General features: G+C 42.2%; 1 protein-coding gene across 10 annotated transcripts in view; it reads left to right on the top strand.

The window, feature by feature from the left end:
* Positions 1-7,432: 7,432 nt before the first annotated feature.
* MPHOSPH9 (M-phase phosphoprotein 9) overlaps positions 7,433-21,832 on the top strand; it is an 87,595-nt gene continuing 73,195 nt past the window's right edge. For 6 of the 10 annotated variants that reach the window (XR_008847171.1, XM_056535730.1, XM_056535757.1 and 3 more), the window contains exons 1-6: positions 7,433-7,529; positions 8,023-8,077; positions 16,150-16,265; positions 16,968-17,097; positions 18,380-18,469; positions 19,812-20,356. Coding sequence is in view for 9 of the 10 variants with exons in the window: in XM_056535730.1 (XP_056391705.1) it covers positions 16,177-16,265; positions 16,968-17,097; positions 18,380-18,469; positions 19,812-20,356 (854 nt within the window). In the remaining variant the exon portion in view is untranslated. Of the gene's footprint in view, positions 7,530-8,022; positions 8,078-12,406; positions 12,533-16,149; positions 16,266-16,967; positions 17,098-18,379; positions 18,470-19,811; positions 20,357-21,832 lie in introns of those variants that run through there. The other 4 variants (XM_056535763.1, XM_056535798.1, XM_056535740.1 and 1 more) reach the window with 3 other exon arrangements.

Below are 21,832 nucleotides of genomic sequence, written 5' to 3'. Positions count from 1 at the left end.
ATACCCTCACACCGCTATGAGAATATACGTTTGGAACATATATCCTTGATGACTCAGTGATTTTGTGCATCCTCCTAGCTATTGTTAGTCTGTAACTTTAATCTGAGCACCTATTATGCATGTCATATTATATTTGGACTAATAAAGACATGGATTTTATTATGTTATATTGATTATCAACTGGTGTATTTTCTGGGTGTATATTGGTAATTCAAGTTGAAAGAGGATGCAACGCCTCAATATTAGTCCATTACTGGCCCCATAGCAACATGCATATTATAAGAAAGGGGCAGAGCAGGATTAAGAGCATCATGGGCCTGGTGCTGAAGATTTTGATGGGCCTTGATCTTCTTGGTTTTGTACATTCTCTTTATGGGGGTTGATCCCCACTGCTACCTACTTGTTTGTATTGATTTCATATTTTGACAAAATAAATAAAAAATTACAGTTGAAAAAAAAAGAAATATATAAAATGAAAACGCAACACAAAGCAATTTTGTTTAACACAAATAAAGTGCATTCGTCACATGTTTTAAGCACATTAAATTACCAGGATAGATGAATATATGATAGTTTATGGAAACTTTGCATATCTTTATCGAATCTGTTCTTCAGCTATCACGCCCCCTCCCATAGGCTTGCATTGAGGGGCGGAGCTTGACGTCACACGGGGGCGAAGGCGTGATGTCACACGCCGCCGGCCTTGTGGTCGTCGGTAATCAGACCCGGAGCGAACATGCTCCAGGGACTGATTACAAACGGGTGCCACGTGCAAGATGCCGGGGGTCCCCAGCGGCGGGACTCCCGCGATCAGGCATCTTATCCCCTATCCTTTGGATAGGGATAAGATGTCTAAGCACTGGAGAACCCTTTTAAGGCAAAATGTGAACATGAGGCCCCACATAATTTTCAGCAGACCTCCCATGGTGATCCGATCCTGCACTCAGGGACCGGAGCAGGACACCGGAGGCCCCATAGGAGCACTGAAGGTGAGTACAGGTTTATTTTTTTATATACTAGATATGGGCATACTTCTGAAAATAAAACCCTTCAGCCAGATAGCCACTTTAACAGTGTATTGTGACATCACTGTGCATATTAACCCTGTACTGGCATGTCATTGTATATATTAACCCTGTATTGCGATGTCACTGTGCATATTAACCCTGTACTGTAAGTCACAGTACAGGGTTAATATGCACAGCACCATCACAGTACATGGTTAATATACACAGTACTATCACAGTACAGGGTTAAGCAGTGTTGTCACAGTACAGCGTCAGTGTGGCACTGCACATAGTAGTAGGGAGGGCATATAGCATGATGGGTATTATGGGGGGCATGTGCCGGCCAGGGCATGGTCAGTGTTATCATGACTGTGTAATGTTTTTGTAGCCGGCTGCTACAGAGTAGTGGAGCGTGGTGGGGGCAAAGGCACAGGAGGCTGCTGCACGCCTTCGCTGCGGCTGCACTGCCAAACACTGTCTGTGTTTACATACTGTGGTGCAGGGGTGGACTGACAACTCATGGGGCCACCATGCATCCATCCATGTGCAATACAAAAAAATTATATTTTAACTCCTTTGGGACACAACCCCTTTTGGCCTTGAACCAAGATAGTGTTTCCCAACCAGGGGGGCTTCAACTGTTGCAAAACTACAACTCCCAGTGTGCCCATACAGCCAAAGGCTCTTTAGGCATGCTGGGAGTTGTATTTTTGCAGCAGCAGGGGGCACTCTGGTTGGAAACACAGATAGATAGATAGATAGATAGATATGAGATAGCTAGATATGAGATAGATAGACAAATATGATATAGATAGATATGAGATAGATAGGAGATAGATATATATGAGATAGATATATAGACATGAGATAGATAGGAGATAGATAGATAGGAGATAGCTAGGTGCTAGATAGACAGATAGATCAGTGTTTCCCACCGAGGTGTCTCCAGCTGTTGCAAAACTACAACTCAGCTGTCCGGGCATACTGAGAGTTGTAGTTTTGCAGCAGCTGGAGGCACACTGTTGGGAAGCATAGAAAGATAGATAATCACATATCTATCTATCTCATATCTCTCTCTCATATCTCTCTATTTCATATGTATCTCATATCTATCTATCTCATATCTATCTATCTACAAATGCAGGGTAGGCAGCACAACCTCAACAGGTCACAAGGAGTAGATAGTCGTGCAAGCGATGACTGTGGTCCCAGTCGCAGACTGCGTCCATCGATAACTACTCCAAAAAAGTCGCAGCACACCCAAACAGCATAAGGTGTAAAAAAAATGAGCTTTATTGGCCCATGTAGTGCAATGTTTCAATGGTATCACACCATCATTATTAAGCATAGTATACAAGTGAACCAGTTCACCGTATATAGGGTGCAGCAAATTAACAAATAATTATCCAATTGTGTACATATATAGTTATAAAAACATATTTATACAATACAAAATTATAAAACATATAGTGAAAATATAGTGCATTACACCCCGATTCATCATATTAATAGATCGGGTCCAAGCGTGCAATAGATCATAATATACAGTGGGTAAAAACATTACAGTGCCAGCTCTGCTAGTGTAAAATATAATTAAAAACAAAGTTGTCAAGGGAACAGGTCCACACTCACCTATGTTGTTCTGGACGCCATTATGGCGTTCACTTCCGCACAGAGAATCATGTGATGTATCCCAGGGTATGTCGGGCGTCACGTGAGCGGCGCAGCATGCTCGCGCATGCGCACCGATCAATATGATGTCAAAGCAGACATCAGACTAGAGGGCAAACCCGGGAGTGTGTGTGTCTATGTTTCCTATAGAACGCTATGTATATGAATGAATGCCAAGGTGTTGGTATAATGACAAACATATGTAAAGCGCGTGTGCTAGTGTAATATAAGTTATGTGTTGAAACAAAAAGAAAGAGAAAAGGAAAAAAAGAAATAAAGAAAAGAATGGATAATAAGAATATGTGTGTGGGAGAGTGAAAAACACAATGGCCCTCATTTACTAAAGGATAACCAACGCTTTTTCTCGGTTATTGCGCCTAAAATTTGGTCGCATCCCGCTTGCGACCAAATCTGTGAAGTTAGGCGCACAACCTACATTTTCTTAAACACTCCGAGATTTTTTTTTAACCTACAAAATGGGCGTGTTTTACTCGAAAAGGAGCGTGAACCCGCCAAAAACAGAAAAAACCCTCCGAGTGTGAAGAAAACTCACAAGAAAACCTGTGAGTTTTGCTTCACAGAAAGCCGACAGCTCTGAGCTGTTGGTAAATTCCTCAAAACGGAGTGAATCTTGCTACCCCCAGCATGGAACAGGGTCTGTTCCATGTTGGGGGTAGTAGTAGAGGGGCTGAGGGATTGATCGCACCGGGTCTCACTTCTGAGACCCGATCCGATCAGATGTTATTAAGCAGGGGAGTGGGCGGCATTTTCCGATCCCCTGCAATGTACAGTAAACTTTCATTTTTAAATTTCCCACCAGGAGCCCTGAACGGCCAGGACTGAGGAGCCAATCAGGGCTCCTGGCAGAGTTTTAATATAGAAGCGCTGTGGTGGGCAAAGATGTATAGAATCGCTGGGGGGGGGCATATATCTGGCCCCTTCAGCATTTCTATATATCTTTCCCCCTGCTGTGCTATATCAAACTTAGTGCCCGCTGCGCTTGAATAAATGTACTGCCCCCCCAGCGCGATTATATATCTATGCTGACCCCCGCTGCGCATATTTATATATATATACTGCCTCCCCCAAGCTGCGCATATTAATCTTCATCTTCTCCCTCCCCTGGCTGCCAATGAATGAAAACTCTATTAGCGGGGGAGCGGAGGGCTGCTGCCCGCTCTCGCTGCTAAGAGGTTGTCATTCATAGCGGGCAGCAGCTGCATATCATGCTGTGGGGGTCAGACATATGGATATATGTCTGACCCTCACATCATACATATACAAATGCCGGCTCACCGTTATGAATGACAAGTAAGCTATTGGCAGCAGCAGCGGAGCCTCCGCTCCCTGCACTGCTTTACTTGTCATTCATGGCAGTGAGCCGGCACCTGTATATATAGATACTGTGAGGGTCAGACATATGGATATATGTCTGACCCCTACCGCGCATCTATATATATCTTAGCAGCGAGAGCGGGCAGCAGCCCTCCGCTCCCCCACTAATAGAGTTTTCATTCATTGGCTGCCAGGGGAGAGAGAACATGAAGATTAATATGCGCAGCTTGGGGGAGGCAGTATATATATAAATATGCGCAGCGGGGGTTAGTATATGTGCAGCGGGGGTCAGTATAGATATATAATCGCGCTGGGGGGGCAGTACATTTATTCAGCGGCCACTAAGTTTGATATAGCGCAGCAGGGGGAAAGAGATATAGAAACGCTGGAGGGGCCAGATATATACCCCCCCCAGTGATTCTATACATCTTTGCCCACCACAGCGCTTCTATATTAAAACTCTGCCAGGAGCCCTGATTGGCTCCTTGGTCCCGGCCATTCAGGGCTCCTGGTGGACTGGTGGGGAATTTAAAAATGAAAGTTTACAGTACATTGCAGGGGATCGGAACATGCCGCCCGCTCCCCTGCTTAATAACATCTGATCGGGTCTCAGAAGTGAGACCCGGTGCGATCAATCCCTCAGCCCCTCTACTATTACCCTCAACATGGAACAGACCCTGTTTCATGATGGGGGTAGTAGTACAAGCACTAATGTAGACTTTTTTCTGTCGCACAGAATACATTTTGTGCGACAGAAAAAAAAACTGCGACAGAAAGAAAGGGAAATTGGGCGACAGATTAGTAAATCACAAGGAAAAAAAAGATGAGTACACTGAAAAAAAAAAACTAACCGACACTCCAGTCTTTGTAAATGAGGGCCAATGTGTGAACAAAGACATAACTAGTGAGACTATTCATCCGGTCATATTATATGAAACCGTAAAATAGTGTATAACCACTGTAATTTTATTGGTGATAAAAATATATATATAATTGTATGTTGAGTGGAAATGTAACAAACAACAATGTGAGCTATTTTCTTGGTAGTCTCATGCACGTGCAAAAAAAAATGCACCAACATGGGAAGAGAAACAAGAAACCTAGACAAAAGATACAGCATATGTGATCCATATTACTGTGGATGACTAAATAAATCAAAATATATGACAAACATACATTGCAAAGAATCATTCCATTCACCACATAGATGTATATATATGTTTAAGGCGAGTGCTGCGGATCTGTTCCCTTGACAATTGATGCTTCCATAAAGAAATTCTGAGGACTTCAAGTTCTAGAAAAAGGAGAGAAGTCCACGTAAATAATAATTCAAGTAAAAGTATACATAAAAAGCTGATATTGGTTAAGCATTATAAATGGAACTGGTTACATTAAAGTTAACATTAAGTCCTCGAGGTCGGAGGGTATCCAGTTCATGTATCCAATATAGTTCCCTCCACTTAAGGCGACTAATTCTATCCCCACCCTTCTTCCGTACAGGTACATGATCAATCAAAGTATAACGCAACTCGTGTTCCGCATGCCCAGCCGCTATAAAATGTTTAGAAACTGGTAGATCAAGTCTACCTTTCCTGATGGAATACCTATGTTGATTCAGGCGGAGGAAGGTATGTACATCTTTATTTTTTTACTGCCGGCAGTATGGGCCCCAATTTTTATATTCCGGAGTTCTCCTTTAAGGCCCAAATGGACTGAGTCCTTAAGGGGTTAAAGGAGTAGTGTAGTGAAAGATAACTTCTCCCCTGAAAGAAGCCCTGGCAGTCTGCTGGAAGGGGGCAGTCTGCTGGAAGTGTCAGCATGCCCCCTCCATGTATCCCGGCTGCTTCCAGCAGGCTGCAGGGGCCCTGTTCAGGAGATTGCATGGTGTCCCAGCAGTCGGACCCCCCACGATCTATAACTTATCCCCTGTCCTTTGGATAGGGGGTAAGTTATTTTTCACTGCACTACTCCTTTAACCCCTTAACGACGCAGGACGTATATTTACGTCCTGCGCCGGCTTCCGCGATATGAAGCGGGGTCGCGCTGCGACCCCGCATCACATCGCGCCGGTCCCGGCGATCATCAACAGCCGGGACCCGCAGCTAATACCACACATCGCCGATCGCGGCAATGTGCGGTATTAACCCTTTAGAAGCGGCAGTCAAAGCTGACCGCCGCTTCTAAAGTGAAACTATCCCGGCTAGTCAGTCGGGCTGTTTGGGACCGCCGCGGTGAAATCGCGGCATCCCGAACAACTTACTGGACACCGGGAGGGCCCTTACCTGCCTCCTCTGTGTCCGATCGACGAATGACTGCTCCGTGCCTGAGATCCAGGCAAGAGCAGTCAAGCGCCAATAACACTGATCACAGGCGTGTTAATACACGCCAGTGGTCAGCATGAGAGATCAGTGTGTGCAGAAAAAAAAAAAGTTAAAAAAAGTTTTAAAAAAAGTGTTAATAAAGGTCATTTAACCCCTTCCCTAATAAAAGTTTGAATCACCCCCCCTTTTCATATAAAAAATAAAAGTGTAAATAAAAAAAAAATAAACATATGTGGTATCGCCGCATGCGTAAATGTCCGAACTATAAAAAATATGTAATTAATTAAACCGCGCGGTCAATGGCGTACGCGCAAAAATATTCCAAAGTCAAAAAAAGCGCATTTTTGGTCACTTTTTATACCATTAAAAAATGAATAAAAAGCGATCAAAAAGTCAGATCAAAACAAAAATCATACCGATAAAAACTTCAGATCACGGCGCAAAAAATTAGTCCTCATACCGCCCTGTACGTGGAAAAATAAAAATGTTATAGGGGTCAGAAGATGACATTTTTAAACGTATACATTTTCCTGCATGTAGTTCGACAAAATCAAACCTATATAAGTAGGGGATCATTTTAACCGTATGGACCTACAGAATAATGATAAGGTGTAATTTTTACCGAAATATGCACTGCGTAGAAACGGAAGCCCCCAAAATTTACAAAATGGCGTTTTTTCTTCGATTTTGTCGCACAATTTTTTTTTTCCGTTTCGACATGAATTTTTGGGTAAAATGACTAATATCACTGCACAGTAGAATTGGTGGCGCAAAAGATAAGCCATAATATGGATTTTTAGGTGGAAAATTGAAAGGGTTATGATTTTTAAAAGGTAAGGAGGAAAAAACGAAAGTGCAAACACTCTGCGTCCTTAAGTATTCCTGTCTACTGTAAAAGAATGAAGAATAACTAATATCCGTTATCAGGTAGACATGAAGCTCCACTTTCTGCAGAGCAGGTATAGTATCCTATCAGTGACCCTGTGACATATACTGTAACACACAAGTGACTCGCGAACCCCTGCATTGCTCAGTATTTGAATCCTCCCAGTAGCCAATTACTGTGACCTTTTCTAAAAAGCCCCGCCCCTTCAATGACGCCATTTCTCCTCTCTAGCTTTATTGACAAGAGGACAATGTTTACATCGCAGGACGGCTCTGGCTGGAGCTCCTGGGTATGGCACCGGCTAGCCAGGTAATTGACTCTTTCATGTAAATGTCCTAGGGGGACGAGGGTCGTACTGTTTGCCTATAATGTAACGCTGGACGGATTATCCCTCCTGTGCTATAAGCGGGTGTATTCTAGCGTGGAAGTTGTAAGGACCGGCTATAGCAATGATAGCAGACGCTTCATTATAACAGCACGCGAGGAAAGCGGCGGTTCGCTTATTATACACAGGTTACATGACGGTACCGCGCTGCACGGTGTGTGACGCTTTCTGAAGCTGACACGTCTTCGTCTTCCCGCCTGCATCAGCTCCATACAGCTGGAGCGCTGATTGACGCTTCGGAGGTCCAATCAGAAACCAGTATTACTATAAACATTCTAGAACTACAACCGTTCATCCAATGGGAGCAGAGTGTATCGGTCTGGGCATGGGAACTGTGGGGTGCTGCTTACCAGTTGGTGTATAGAGGATACATATGCTTATTACTATTGCTTTTTTGTAATTTTCTTATAATTTTAGATGGAAGGTCAGAATTGTGTGACTGGAAAAAGAACCAAGCTCCTATATACTGGAGGTAATAGATAACAAGAGGTGTTTAAATGCCACAAACGTAAAACAGACAGCAATAAATGTAATAACAAAATGTTACCCATCTGCTAAATATCCCAATCCTCAAGTGGAGTGGAGATTCCGCAGTGTGAACCCACCCTTAGCCAAATTGTATTCAAGGGGTGCTGTCAGGTGTCAGTATGTTGCAATATACAACAGAGACAAAGACAAAACATCAAAATGATACACACCCAAAGACAAAATAAAATCTTTATTGGAGACAACACCAAAAATGCAAAAGATACTCCCACCAGCCTATATATATTTTTTTCTGTCCCTGCCTATTGTCCATCTATCCCTAACCCCCTCCCTGCTTTTATTTTTAATTTTTTTTTACTATATTAAAAATAACTTTGTCTACCTGGTAGTGTGCTCACTACCAGGCAGACTTCCTCAGCAGGCACAACGTCACTGATGCCTGCTGGGGCTGACACTTTCGCCATTAGTTCATCTATACAGGGTGCCTCCAGCTGTTTCACCACTACAACTCCCAGCTTGCCCTGACATCTATGGGCTGTCAGGGCATGCTGGGAGTTGTAGTGAAACAGCGGGAGGCACCCTGTGTAGATGAACTATAAGTTAGTGCCATGTGGCGCTACCCCGTTCCCTCCGTCACCCCCCCCCCCCCCCCCGTTCTGAAACCCGGAACCCCAGTCTCCTACAACCCCCGTTATAACCACCAACTTCCCTAAACATCTCTCCTCCATACTTACTGATACTGCAGAGTCCGGCAGCAGACGTACAGGGGCAGCGGCGACGACATGTGCGGGAGGAGTGGCCTCCCAGCCAGTGACCGGGGAGCCAATGCGCTCGATCCTGCCTGTCTGATTGACAGGCAGGGAGCGAGCGCAGTGTAAATGAATTAGGACCGATTGCCCGGCCGCAATCGGTCCGAATTCAGACGTGACATCACGCCGTGCTGCAGCCGGCCACTAGGAGGGAGACCTCTAGTGGCCGGTTTTCAAACATAAAATTCAACATGAAAATGAAAAAATAATTAATGAAAATATATTACAGATATGTTGTAGTACATAAGTACTACAACATATCAAAAAATAAAGTTGGTGACAGTGCCCATCTAAGATTAAAAACACTAAAAAGGCTCAAAAGATCCACTTTATTAGCAAGAGGGGAACAGGTAGTAGTCACCCCCAGGACATGTGCGCAAATTCTGACCAAATATGGACACTCACTAGTAATATAGTAGATTTGTATTGTGTAAAGTGCTGAAAAATAGCGTTCAATGATGGACATGCACGTCATTATCATGTATACAAGTACAAATGTAATAAAACAAGTCACATAAAATAGTAAACAGAATAACACAATTAAACTAAGGAACAAGAAGAGGTCTAAGTACAGAGCTAAAATAGAACAAAGTTCGGAATAGGATGATAAACACAATGGCAATTAAGAAGTCACATATTCAAGCCAGTCCAAAAGTGGGAGAATGAATGGACCATAAGGGAGATTTATGAAAACCTGTGCAGAGGAAAAGTGGTGCATTTGCCCATAACAACCAGATTACTAATCAGATTGCTTATTTTAGTTTTCAGAGGCCTAATTAAAAATCAAAGAAACAATCTGGTTGCTGTGAGCAACCGCACCACTTTTTCTCTAGACAGGTTTTGATAAATCTCCTCCCATATGTCCACCTGATACCTACAGGTTTTGTCACTACACATGACTTCCTCAGGGATCTCAGCAGTCAGTTGTACGGTGCCTTGTTGGGGGAGCTATCGCATAGAGCAGTACTGTATTTTCCAACCAGTAAACCTCCAGCTGTTGCAAAACTACAACTCTTAGCATGTTGAAAGGCTTGCCAAGCATGCTGGGAGTTGTAGTTTTGCAACAGCTGCAGGCACACTGGTTGGGAAACACTGACATAGAGGTTACCCGTGTTTTGGATGCGTTCCAAGTTACCGTTCTAGGTTGATGTCCTGAGCCAAATTAGATAATACGTGCATGGAGAAAAACACATTGACACACGATAGATTCAAAACGGTTCTCTGATTTATTGTATAGCGTACACACAAGATATATCCTTCAGTTGGGTGTAGCACATTGTGTAAGCATTCTAATTGGTTAGCAGACTACTTTACGTACGCATTGCATCATATTTTCTCTGTGCCAAAAGGGGATGGTCACACAGGGCGTAGTACAGGATGCAATCACCATCTCAGAAGAATGATCTTCATCTGTTATCCATAACACCCACACTGATTCTACATAAGTTGTCACATAAACATATAAGCACAATCACAGCACTGTGAAGCCAAAAAAGGTAATAACTAATATGGTTGCACTTTCTGTTTAAAACTTTACCCCTTAAGGACGCAGCCCTTTTTCACCTTAAGGACTGAGCCCTTTTTCGCAATTCTGACCACCGTCACTTTACGAATTAACCCCTTAAGGACTCAGCCCATTTTGGCCTTAAGGACTCAGACAATTTAATTTTTACGTTTTCATTTTTTCCTCCTCGCCTTCTAAAAATCATAACTCTTTTATATTTTCATCCACAGACTAGTATGAGGGCTTGTTTTTTGCGCGACCAGTTGTCCTTTGTAATGACATCACTCATTATATCATAAAATGTATGGCGCAACCAAAAAACACTATTTTTGTGGGGAAATTAAAACGAAAAACGCAATTTTGCTAATTTTGGAAGGTTTTGTTTTCACGCCGTACAATTTATGGTAAAAATGACATGTGTTCTTTATTCTGAGGGTCAATACGATTAAAATGATACCCATTATTATATACTTTTATATTATTGTTGCGCTTAAAAAAAATCACAAACTTTTTAACCAAATTAGTACGTTTATAATCCCTTTATTTTGATGACCTCTAACTTTTTTATTTTTCCGTATAAGTGGCGGTATGGGGGCTCATTTTTTGCGCCATGATCTGTACTTTTTTTTGATACCACATTTGCATATGAAAAACTTTTAATACATTTTTTATAATTTTTTTTTAAATAAAATGTATTAAAAAAGTAGGAATTTTGGACTTTTTTTTAATTTTTTTTTCGTTCACGCCGTTCACCGTACGGGATCATTAACATTTTATTTTAATAGTTCGAACATTTACGCACGCGGCGATACCAAATATGTCTATAAAAAATGTTTTTCACGCTTTTTGGGGGTAAAATAGGAAAAAACGGACGTTTTACTTTTTTTATTGGGGGAGGGGATTTTTCACTTTTTTTTTACTTTTACATTTTTTTACATTTTTTTTTACACTTGATTAGTCCCCATAGGGGACTATTCATAGCAATACCATGATTGCTAATACTGATCTGTTCTATGTATAGGACATAGAACAGATCAGTATTATCGGTCATCTCCTGCTCTGGTCTGCTCGATCACAGACCAGAGCAGGAGACGCCGGGAGCCGCACGGAGGAAGGAGAGGGGACCTCCGTGCGGCGTTATGAATGATCGGATCCCCGCAGCAGCGCTGCGGGCGATCCGATCGTTTATTTAAATGGCGAACTGCCGCAGATGCCGGGATCTGTATTGATCCCGGCACCTGAGGGGTTAATGGCGGACGCCCGCGAGATCGCGGGCGTCGGCCATTGCCGGCGGGTCCCTGGCTGCGATCAGCAGCCGGGATCAGCCGCGCATGACACGGGCATCGCTCCGATGCCCGCGGTTATGCTTAGGACGTAAATGTACGTCCTGGTGCGTTAAGTACCACCTCACCAGGACGTACATTTACGTCCTGCGTCCTTAAGGGGTTAATAACGCGAAAACGCTTTTACCGAATATTCTGTTTCTGAGATTGTTTTTTTTGTGACATATTCTACTTTATTTTGGTGGTAAATTTTCGGCGTTACTTGCATCCTTTTTTGGTGAAAAATCCCAAAATTTCATGAAAATATTGAAAATTTTGCGTTTTTCTAACTTTGAAGCTCTCTACTTGTAAGGAAAATGGATATTCACAATAAATTAAAATTTTCTTCACAAATACAATATGTCCACTTTATGTTGGCATCATAAAATGGACATATTTTTGCTTTTTGAAAAAATTAGAGGGCTTCAAAGTAGAGCAGCAATTTTCAAAAATTTCATGAAAATTGCTAAATCTGAAGGGACAGATGTTACAGAACTACAAGTGGGCAGTCGAGGCATGCTGAGAGTTGTAGTTTGGCAACATCTGGAGGGCTACCATTTGGGCACCACTGTAACAGTGGTCTCCAAACTGTGACCCTCCAGATGTTGCAAAACTACAACTCCCAGCATGCCCAGACAGCCTTTGGCTGTCTGGGCATGCTGGGAGTGGCAGTTTGGCCTTCCTAGTGGTTGCCACAGTAAAGATCATTTTACTTTCACTTTCAATTCCCCCCCCACCGTTGATTCCCTACCTGATCCAGCAGGTTCCAGCGAAGATCCCTGGTCTCCAGGCATCTTCTCCTGCAGGTACGGCCTCCATCTTCTTCCCCGATCCCCTCGACATCCAGGGGGCGGGCAGAACTCCGTTCTGACTAATGGCAGGGGATAGGAGGAGATCACAGATCTGCGACCTCACTCCCATCCCTTAGGCTGACAACTCCGATCAGCCTTATTTTCCGGGTGCTGGAGTTGCAGTTTGGCCTTCCTAGTGGTTGCCACAGTAAAGATCACTTTACTTTCAATTCCCCCCCCCCCCCCACTGTAGTTTCCCTACCTGACCCAGGATCCAGCAGTCTCCAGCGACGATCGGGGATTTCCAGGCATCTTCTCCTGCAGTTACCGGCCTCCATCTTCTTCCCACGATCCCCTTGACATCCAGGGGAGGGCAGAACGGGGGGTTGCCATGGCAACTCACTGTCCTGCTCTGCCATTGGTCAGAATCAGTTCTGACCAATGGCAGGGGATAGGAGGAGATCGCAGCTCTGCTAGCCCTCAAGATGATCGGGGCTGTCCCTGACAGCTCCAATCATCGCTATTTTCAGGGTGATCGGGTCACCAGAGAGCCGATCAGCCCGGAATAGCAGAAAATCGCATGTCGGAATTGACATGCGATTTTCTGCGATCGCCGACATGGGGGGGGGGGGGGGGGGGGTGTCTCAGGATGTGCCGGGGTGCCTGCTGAATGATATCAGCAGGCATCCCGATCCCCAACCGGCTAGCGGCGGGGACCGGAATTCCCACGGGCGTATGCATACGCCCAACGTCCTTAAGGACTTGGGATGCAGGGCTTATGCATACGCCCAGCGTCCTGAACAGGTTAAATAACAATAATGCTTAAAAGTGTAGTGCAACAAATCTTTCTTTTCCGCACTGCGCTCGGTTTAAAAAGTTATATAGAAAACACAATTGGCACCATGCCCAAATCCGCAGCGGTACCTGAGATCTGAGCAGTCCGGAAGCTGAGCTGTTCCTCAGTAGCTGTGACGTCTGACCCCCCTGTATGCCGCCTCTCGTCGCCATTTTGTGCACGGACCCAGCATCCTTAGCACTCTGTGCCAGCCCTCCGTGCAGCAAGTCGGGTCTTCCCCATCTCTCAATATTCATATACAGTGGGGCAAAAAAGTATTTAGTCAGCCACCAATTGGGCACGTTCTCCCACTTATAAAGATGAGGCCTTTTAATTTTTATCATAGGTATACCTTAACTATGAGAGACATAATGAGAAAAAAAAATCCAAAATCCCATGGTCTGATTTTTAAAGAATTTATTTGTAAATTATGGTGGAAAATAAGTATTTGGTCAAGAACAAAAGTTAATCTCAATACTTTGTTATATACCCTTTGTTGGCAATGACAGAGGTCAAGCGTTTTCTGTCAGTCTTCACAATGTTTTCACACATTTTTGCTGGTATTTTGGTCCATTCTTCCATGCAGATCTCCTCTAGAGCAGTGATGTTTAGGGGTTGTTGCTGTGCTACATGGACTTTTAACTCCCTCCAAAGGTTTTCGATGGGGTTGAGATCTGGAGACTGGTTAGGCCACTCCAGGACCTTGAAATGTTTCTTAAAAGCCACTCCTTTGTTGCTTGGGTGGTGTGTTTCGGATCATTGTCATGCTGAAAGAACCAGTCACATTTCATCTTCAATGCCCTTACTGATGGAAGGTTTTCACTCAGTCTCACAATACATGGCCCCATTCATTCTTTCCTTTACACAGATCAGTCGTCCTGGTCCCTTTGCTAAAAAACAGCCCCAAAGCATGATGTTTCCACCCCCATGCTTTGCAGTAGGTATGGTGTTCTTTGGATGCATTCTTTCTCCTCCAAACACGACAAGTTGAGTTTTTACCAAATAGTTTTACTTTGGTTTCATCTGACCATATGACATTCTCCCAATCCTCTTCTGGGGACATGTCTGGCACTGCATGATTTGAGTCCCTGGTGGTGTAGTGTGTTACTGAAGGTAGCCTTTGTTACTTTGGTCCCAACTCTCTGCAGGTGATTCACTAGGTCCCCCTGTGTGGTTCTGGGATTTTTGCTCACCATTCTTTTGATCATTTTGACACCACGGGGTGAGATCTTGCATGGAGCACCAGATCGAGGAAGATTATCAGTGGTCTTGTATGCCTTCCATTTTCTAATAATTGCTCCCTTAGTTGATTTAGCTATTGCAGAGTCAGTCTTCCCAGCCTGGTGCAGGTCTACAATTTTGTTTCTAGTGTCCTTCGACAGCTCTTTGGTCTTGGCCATAGTGGAGTTTGGAGTGTGACTGTTTGTTTGAGGTTGTGGACAGGTGTCTTTTATACTGATAACAAGTTCAAACAGGCGCCATTAATGCAGGTAGCAAGTGGACGACAGAGGAGACTCTTAAAGAAGAAGTTGCAGGTCTGTGAGATCCAGAAATCTTGCTTGTTTGTTGGTGACCAAATACTTATTTTCCACCATAATTTGCAAATAAATTCTTTAAAATTCAGACAATGTGATTTTATGGATTTTTTTTTTCTTTTCATTATGTCTCTCATAGTTGAGGTATAACTATGATTAAAATGACGGGCCTCTCCTCTTTTAAAGTGGGAGAACTTGCACAATTGGTGGCTGACTAAATACTTTTTTCTGTCCCACTGTATCCAGGGGGAGCTCAACCTGCATAAGCATACTACATTATTAGGTATGGGGTGGGACGTGAGAATGAGTTGTGGGACTGCAGCAAGGCCTTATGGGTTAGGTAATTTCTGACGTCACAGGCACACGTACAGGACCTGGAAGTACCGGGATGGACGGAGGGCTGCAGCGGGAGAACGGCCAGACCAAATTAAACAAGAAGCACCTTGATTGATAAGAGGGAACACAACCTGTCTTATGGTGCTATTTTTTTTGGGCATTACTATACTCTGGGAACCTGTCAGGTCTCAGGTTTAGAGCTCATCTGTCAAAGAGGCTGTTCTGAGCCACAGCATGCATGAGCCACAGCATTTCATTCAATGTTCGTGCCCGTGTCCACTTTTAAACAGTCAGTGTTTTGATTGCCAACCTGTACTTTCAGCCTGGACAAGCCTTTCAAACCTCACACAAGCACTTTGGGCTGCGCATGCACGTCCATGTTAGCTTCCCCCACTGTTGTTAACGCACACGGGAAAATAATTCTCCAAGGTGCCTCTAGTGATGATCTGCACTGGAAAAAAAGCCAAAAGAATTGTATACCTTGGTTGTGACCGAATCATGGTGTGGAATGGTTTGGACAATATCATTTTTGCATACACATTTGAAACTTTTCCACTGTGATTTTTGATGTTGCATTCATAAACTATATGCTTTAGATAGTTGCCCCGTCCCATTGACGTCGGCAAGTTCGCCCAACTTTTGACAACAGACCTACCAAAGTTTACCTAGCAGCTCTGTTCTTGGATCTTCGGAGGAATGGTTCCTTAACTAAAGTTTGTGTTTTCTTATGTAAAAAGTCTGACATGACACTATGCTGTATTGGGAATTGTGACATTATTAATTTGTCAACATTCTCCTCATAAACTTTTATTTAGATAAAAATTAGATTATAAGGCAAAGTAGCTTGTTTTTTCTTGCTTCATTTACATGTTCCTAAAGTTTGGAAACTTTTTTTTTTTTTTTTTTTTCCTCTCCTCTCTTTACAGTATGTAATTGATGACATCTAATCAAACATGAACATGGAGGCTGCACATGTTGGAACAGTACCCCAGGAGCTTGCAGAGTCATCAGATAAGGACTGTGGTGAAAATAAAACTTATAGGTAAATCCTTTCCCATGGTCTACAGTTGTCAGAAATGGCCAACAACTCTTCCTTTTTATTTTTTTTATGGAAATTAATTGTATCTGTCCACAGTGCCAATACTCACCACTGCATTTCAGCACTTATGAAGGTAACAGTTAGGCACCTGCTATGTTTATTTGCATAAACATAGCATGCAATAACAATGCAGCCAAAATCAAGTGTTGATCATAATGGATTAGATAATATAGAGGATAGATGCTACATCTTCTCTCTTCTTCTTCTTCTTTTATTTTTTTTCCCTGTTTTGAATCCATTCAACACCAGTAGTGGATTCAGAGTAGAAGTAACATCTATCCTCTTGCCTCTGAGGCATGATTGTCTAGATTGGGAATAATCACATCTTTTACTCAGCTGAGAATGTGGCTAGCTATACGCCAGTTTTTAGCCACTGAATATATGCAACAGTGTTCTTATGCCTCTTTGAGTTTATACCCTGTTCCCAACTCATATTTAAAACGTTGATTTCTCTGAAAAGCTATAGAGTAGATCATAGCTCATTGTAATGTGGGAGCCTGTGTCAAGTGACTTTTCTTGTCTCTAATTGGTCGCTTGACCATTTCATTTTCAATCTGCAGCCCTGCTTTTTAATAGAACTAATATAATACAATATTTATATGGAATTAATATGGTTTCTTCTGTCTTTTTTTTATTGGAATTTAGGAGTAACCAAAGCAAAGAAGCCAGTCTGCCTGAAAATTCTTTCCAGTGTGACAACTTGCAGATCTCTAGAAGTGGGTGCACCAATCATCAGACAGATCTAGAAGCCAGGAAAAGTTGTGAGGTATCACAGGTATATATTTTAGGTTATGTCACAATTGTCTAGTAGGTGGAATCCCCACCTTTCAGGAGAATTGGGGAACACGGAGTTCTGTTCTGAATCACAGGTTGGACATTGTTTTAGATGAGAAGGACCAAAGCTTTAATGTTTGTCCTTGGGGAGAAGGCGAACAAGGCTTGTGGAGCTATTCATGCTCCACTGGAAATTCTGAATAGAAAAATACTTTCAAGTCAATCCTTGACCCCTTAAAATAGGACTAGGAATTTAAAGGGTAGGGGATAAGGTGTATGATCTCAGGGGACCCACAGATGGGGACCCCCGCGATCTCGGCCTTGGGATAGGGGATAAGATGTATAAAGCTTTAACAAGCCAAGCCAGAAAGTTACCCAGTAGGAGATGCTGGCAATTAAGCAGAATAATAGAGAGGGTCATTGCAAGCTGTCTCTGGCTTTTTATTTTTTTTTTATAAAATTTTTTTAGCCACCATTGGCCCACTTGTACTACTCAGGTGGGTTCAGTGTGACCACATTTCTACAGATAGGTGGGACTTCTAAACTACCACCTAACACATCTTATGGTTATGTTGTCACTGGAATATAATAGAAGTTAAAGGGGTACGCCGGTGGAATTTTTTTTTTTAAATCAACTGATGCCAGAAAGTTAAACAGAGTTGTAAATTACTTCTATTAAAAAAATCTTAGTCCTGCCAGTACTTATTAGCTGCTGAATACTACAGAGGAAATTATTTTCTTTTTGGAACACGGAGCTCTCTCCACCTCGCGAGCACAGTGCTCTCAGCTGACATCTCTGTCCATTTTAAGAACTGTCCAGAGTAGGAGAAAATCCCCATACCAAACATATGCTGCTCTGGACAGTTCCTAAAATAGACAGAGATGTCAGCAGAGAGCACTGTGGTCATGATGTCAGCAGACAGCTCTGTGTTCCAAAAAGAAAAGAAAAGAAAAGAATTTCCTCTGTAGTATTCAGCAGCTAATAAGTACTGGAAGGAATAAGATTTTTTTTATAAAAGTAATTTACAAATCTGTTTAACTTTCTGGCACCAGCTGTTGGAAAACATTTTTTTTCACCGGAGTACCCCTTTAAGCGCTGGATGTAATGAAACAATAATTTCAAGGATTTTCTTGGCCACTGACTGATATTGCACATACTAAACACCAAGTTATGAATTAGCACTCTATTCGTAGATCTGTTTTTGTAAAGTTCTAGACTAAATGCAAACTTCTTCCTTTTTTACCTATGAAGAAACTGTTCATTAGTCTCAATTCTGTTGTAGGAACGATGGCTGCAGTTATTTCAGCTAGTTGAACGACAGTGTCAAGAACAGATAGATGCCCAACAAGAGCAGTTTAACCATCAGCTCCAGGTGAGGGCAGACGCTATGACGATTTATATTTGAGATGTCTCTGACATGAAAATATTTCTGTAGATACTGTTTTTTTTTTTTTGTTTTTTTTTTAACTGCTGCTGCCATTTTTGAGCCAAAGCCGGAGGAAGGAGAAGTTTTAGTCCTTCCTAAATATAAAATTTTTCTTTTTGAATACACTTTTATTTCGTGCGCGCCGCGTGCGCACCTAGAATGGCGACCACCATGTTAACGGTGATTTCTATACAAGAGTCACTTCCGGAGACCATGACGAGCGATATATACGCATGAGCGCGTTTGCGAAGAGATACACCAGCCCATAGGGACGCAATGACGCATATTCGCATGCGGACACTATCGTGAATCTGCCATATTCCCGGCGATCACTAATCTAGTATTACTATGTCACTTCCGGTAACGGCGTGCTTCATTTGGAAAGTGTATGGAAGCCATGTCGGATTCGCCGAATGGCAGGTAATTGTCAGGCCTCTACAGGTGTTTCTGATTTATTATTTTCATTAATATATATAAGGCATTGAAGGGAGTATGTGTTCACTCCTGAGGAAGCCACCGTTTAGTGTGGCGGAATGCGTGGAGCAAGCCGGTCCCCTGACTCTGGGTGACACTGTCCTTATGTTTGACTGTCTATCACAGTAGCTGATATTTTTTCTGCAGCCAGATGCCCTAGCTTCTCGCATGGTTATTGGGGCTTATTACCTCTAGTTTATGGGGGGGCCCCTAGGTATTTTGTCATACATATTGTTTACAGTTAGTCAGTGCATGATTTTCACATAGGCACTTTGTAATGCTTTGAGATAAACACACTTTTCCTTGTTTTATGGTAGATAATGATGTGATTAGTTTTTATGCACTAGGCACTTCACATGGGGATTGTGTTTTCTTCTTAATTTTTTGCCCCATTGTGGGGCTCTGGCATGCCTATATGGCTGTTTACATATATTCAATTTAATATGGTCACCTTATCTGCTCATTTTGCACGAGTCGGGGGATAGAGATAGGATTACATTCCTAGGCTCTCTGAATTTTGTTTAATGTTTAAGTGGTTTTAATGATGTCTGTACCCCTTCTTATGTGTGTTTTTTCAATAAAGATTATTTTTTTTTATTCATTATACATATATATATATGGTAGTTGGTGTGCATTCACTTAGGTTGTCAGCTTTTTCCTTTTGTGTTCATATTGTCGAATTTTGACAGCTGTGTCTGCACCCACAGTTTACATATTGGCGGTGCCCATCACTTTTTGCGGTATTATTAAATTTTTGCACTATGTACTTTATTAAATCTTGGTACAAAAGTAATCTTTTTCACTCTATTTTCAGCTCATCCGTGATGAAATTAAGCAATTGGCCCACTTACAAGCAGGCAGCTCTCCTCAGAGTTATGGACCTGGCAATGCTGTTTTACCTGTGACATATGACACCCATTCTTTGAAACCTCAGGATGACCAGCGTACACAAGATGAAGAACGAGGGATGAACTCAAGCAACCCACTCCATCTGTTTAGGGAATTGGATATTCATCAAAGAGCTTTTATTACACAGGAGCATTTTTTGGAGAACACATCCGTCAGTAGCGGCTATGGAACACATTCTGCCTCTGAGCCAAGCGCTTGTTTAAGCAGCTGCATTCAAAATACCTCAAGGGAGAAAAGACTGCCTGCAAAACAGATCTTAAAAGAATGCAATACAGAGTCTATAAGACCACATTATTTACAGCATGTACCTGTAGAAAGTGAAAAACCATTTAAGCTGCTATCTGGTGCAAGGTGTCATCTGATATCCACCGAAGGGCATTCATCAGAGCATTCAGAATCTAATTTAAACTGTGATAAAAATACTACCTTCAATAGTAATTCGGCAAACAGGTATGTGCTGCAAATACCTGTAAGCGGTTAAAGATAGTGTATTAACTTCATTTATTTTCATTGATTATGTTTATAAAGAAATGTACATATGAAAAATGCTTCTAAATTGACTCTGTATAAAATCCTGTGTAAACTTGGCATTTGTGAGAACATAGAAAAGTGAAGGTATACACCTGAATGTAGGGATAAAGCTTGTGTGACATAGCAGGTCATATTTGAACAGCAGTGGGCATAAATATTTACAGTGGAATATAAAAATATAAGGTAAAATCACTATATAATAGGAACTTCCCCCAGGGATGATGAGGCTGAAGATTTTACCATACCATACATAACTTATTGCCACGCGTTATATCAGGTAAAATCTGATGCTTTCCCTTTAAATGGAAGGTGTTATTGCGAAGGCCAATTGCACCTTCAAAAAACAATCCCTCATGTGGCCCTGTGGATGGGAAAATAATAGTTATGTCTCTTAACCCCTTAACGACCACGGACGTAGATGTACGTCCTGGCTTGGCAGTGCTTCGCACACTAGGACGTACATTTACGTCCGGTGTATGACCGCGAGCATCGTAGCGGTGCTAGTGTCATACACAGCAGGTTCCGGCTATCAGCAGCCGGGGACCCGTCATTAACCATCATTAACCCCTCAGATGCCTTGATCAGTACAGATCACGGCATCTGTGGCAATGTTAAAATTGCCGCGGCGATCCGATCATCTGTAATTGTGGACGGAGGTCCCCTCACCTGCCTCCGGTGTTTCCTGCTCTGGTCTGAGATCGAACAATAATACTGATCAGTGCTATGTCATATGCATAGCACTTAACAGTATTAGCAATCAAATGATTGCTATAGATAGTCCCCTATGGGGACTATTAAAGTGTAAGAGAAAAAAAAAAGTTTAAAAATCCCCTCGGCCCCCCCCCCAATAAAAATGAAAATTGTCATTTTTTTTCCCCATTTCACCCCCAAAAAGCGTAATTTTTTTTTTAATAAACATATTTGGTATCGTCTCGTGCGTAAATGTCTGATCTATCAAAATATAATGTTAATGATCCCGTACGGTCAACAGCGTAAACGTAAAAAATAAAGTCCAAAAATGCAGCTTTTTTTGTCACATTTTATTCCCCAAAAAATTAATAAAAAATTATCTACAAGTTTTATATATGCAAATGGGGTATCAATAAAAAGTACAGATGACGGTACAAAAAATTAGCCCTCATACCGCCCTATATACGGAAAAATGAAAAAAGTTATAAGTGGTCAAAATAGGGCAATTTTAATTACTGATTTTGTACAAAAAGTTTTAGATTTTTTTAAAGAGGTACAAAAATATAAAAGTATCTAGCCATGGGTATCATTTTAATCGTATTGACCCACAGAATAAAGAACACATGTAATTTCTAAATCACAGAAGGCAGTGTACATAAATTGTGTCGGCCAAATTGAAATCACTGAAAGGACACTAAAACATAA

Source organism: Hyla sarda, chromosome 1 (genome assembly GCF_029499605.1).
Source record: "Hyla sarda isolate aHylSar1 chromosome 1, aHylSar1.hap1, whole genome shotgun sequence".
NCBI lineage: Eukaryota > Metazoa > Chordata > Amphibia > Anura > Hylidae > Hyla > Hyla sarda.
Note: the sequence above shows the minus strand (reverse complement) of the source record. Positions and strands in the feature narration are given on the sequence as shown.